General features: G+C 39.8%; 1 protein-coding gene across 1 annotated transcript in view; it reads left to right on the plus strand.

Annotated features, from left to right (window-relative positions):
* LOC106877142 (uncharacterized) overlaps window positions 1-1,853 on the plus strand; it is a 29,885-nt gene that overhangs the window by 8,941 nt on the left and 19,091 nt on the right. Inside the window, exon 3 of the mRNA XM_014925947.2 lies at window positions 757-981. Coding sequence (XP_014781433.1) covers window positions 757-981 — 225 coding nt within the window. The remainder of the gene's footprint in view (window positions 1-756; window positions 982-1,853) is intronic.

A 1,853-nucleotide genomic window follows, 5' to 3' on the forward strand; every position in this document is an offset into this window, starting at 1 on the left:
AGTCCTCAGTCAAATCGTCCAACCCATGCTAGCATGGAAAGCGGACGTTAAACGATGATGATGATGATGATATATATATATATATATATACTCTTACTCTTTTTACTCTTTTACTCTTTTACTTGTTTCAGTCATTTTGACTGTGGCCATGCTGGAGCACCGCCTTTAGTCGAGTAAATCGACCCCAGGACTTATTCTTTGGATGCCTAGTACTTATTCTATCGGTCTCTTTTTGCCGAACCGCTAAGTTACGGGGACGTAAACACACCACCATCGGTTGTCAAGCGATGTTGGAGGGACAAACACAGACACACATACACAGACATACATACATATATATATAAACTGTAATTTTTGTATAATTATTATAATTATTTAGACACTTTAGAGACTGGATACTATAAATTCATTTATTGATTCTTGAAGGAATTGAACACACATATTGTATCTTGCGTTGGACATATGGTATTGTTCCTGTGATTTTCCACCCTTATGTATCCTTTTTTACATATATATATATATACATATATACGACAGGCTTCTTTCAGTTTCCGTCTACCAAATCCACTCACAAGGCTTTGGTCGGCCCGAGGCTATAGTAGAAGACACTTGCCCAAGGTGCCACGCAATGAGAATGAACCCGGAACCATGTGGTTGGTAAGCAAGCTACTTACCACACAGCCACTCCTGCGCCTATACGTATACATATCAAACTATGCCTTTCTAATATTTTATTTTATTTCTCTTCCAATGTAGTCTCCAATAGGCCATAATGACATCAGCAACAGCAACCGATATTTCAACACGGAGCATCCCAACACTGCCATCATTGTGCCCCTCAACAAAATACGGAAATATAACTTGCCTCTGCAAATCGGAGACCGGGTGGTGTGGATAAGAGACGAAGGAAATGAAAAGGCCACTGTGCGATGGATTGGGAATTTGGACAATAATCCTGAGATCACCGTAGGGGTTGAATTTGTAAGTATTCTTCACTATTGCTTGTGGTAAGGAAGCTTGCTTACCAACCACATGGTTCTGGGTTCAGTCCCACTGCGTGACACCTTGGGCAAAGTGTCTTCTAATAAAACCTTGTGAGTGGATTTGGTAGACGGAAACTAGAAGAATCCTGTTGTATGTGTGTATGTATGTATGTATGTATGTATTTGTTATTTGTGTATGTCCCCCCCACCACCACCACCACCACCATCACTTAACAACCGAAGTTGGTGTGTTAACGTCCACATAACTTAGCGGTTCGGCAAAAAGAGAACCGATAGAATAAGCACCAGGCTTACAAGCAATAAGTCTTCGGGTCGATTTGTTTGGCTAAAAGCAGTGCTCCAGCATGGCCACAGTCAAATGACTGAAATAAGTAAAAGAATAAAAGAAAGAACATGTGTGTGTGTGTGTGTGTGTGTATGATGGTGGGATGGCTGTGAGGGGTGTCAGCGCAGTTGTGACTGAGGCACCCGTGTAGCTGTTTGACTGTAAGGAGTATTGGTGTGGTTGTGAGAAGTTTGCTTCTCAACCATATGATTTCAAGTTCAATTCCACTGCTTTGCACTTTGGATAAGTGTCTTTTGCTATAGCTTCCATGCTGACCAAAATCTTATCTGTGGACTTGGTAGACAGAAAGTGAAAGAAGTCCATCTCTTTCTCTCTCTATATATATATATACACATATATATATATATATATATATATATAAGAATTTAAGGATTGGAGAAAACGCATGTTATAATTGCATACTTTATTCCTACATATGTTTCAAAGGATTACAACCTGTGTGATCCATAGGGATCTTTGATATTAAAATTGTAACCTTCTCATCAGGGAAAGCATGGGAATCA

This window comes from Octopus bimaculoides, chromosome 30 (assembly GCF_001194135.2).
Source record: "Octopus bimaculoides isolate UCB-OBI-ISO-001 chromosome 30, ASM119413v2, whole genome shotgun sequence".
In the NCBI taxonomy this organism is placed as follows: Eukaryota; Metazoa; Mollusca; class Cephalopoda; order Octopoda; family Octopodidae; genus Octopus; species Octopus bimaculoides.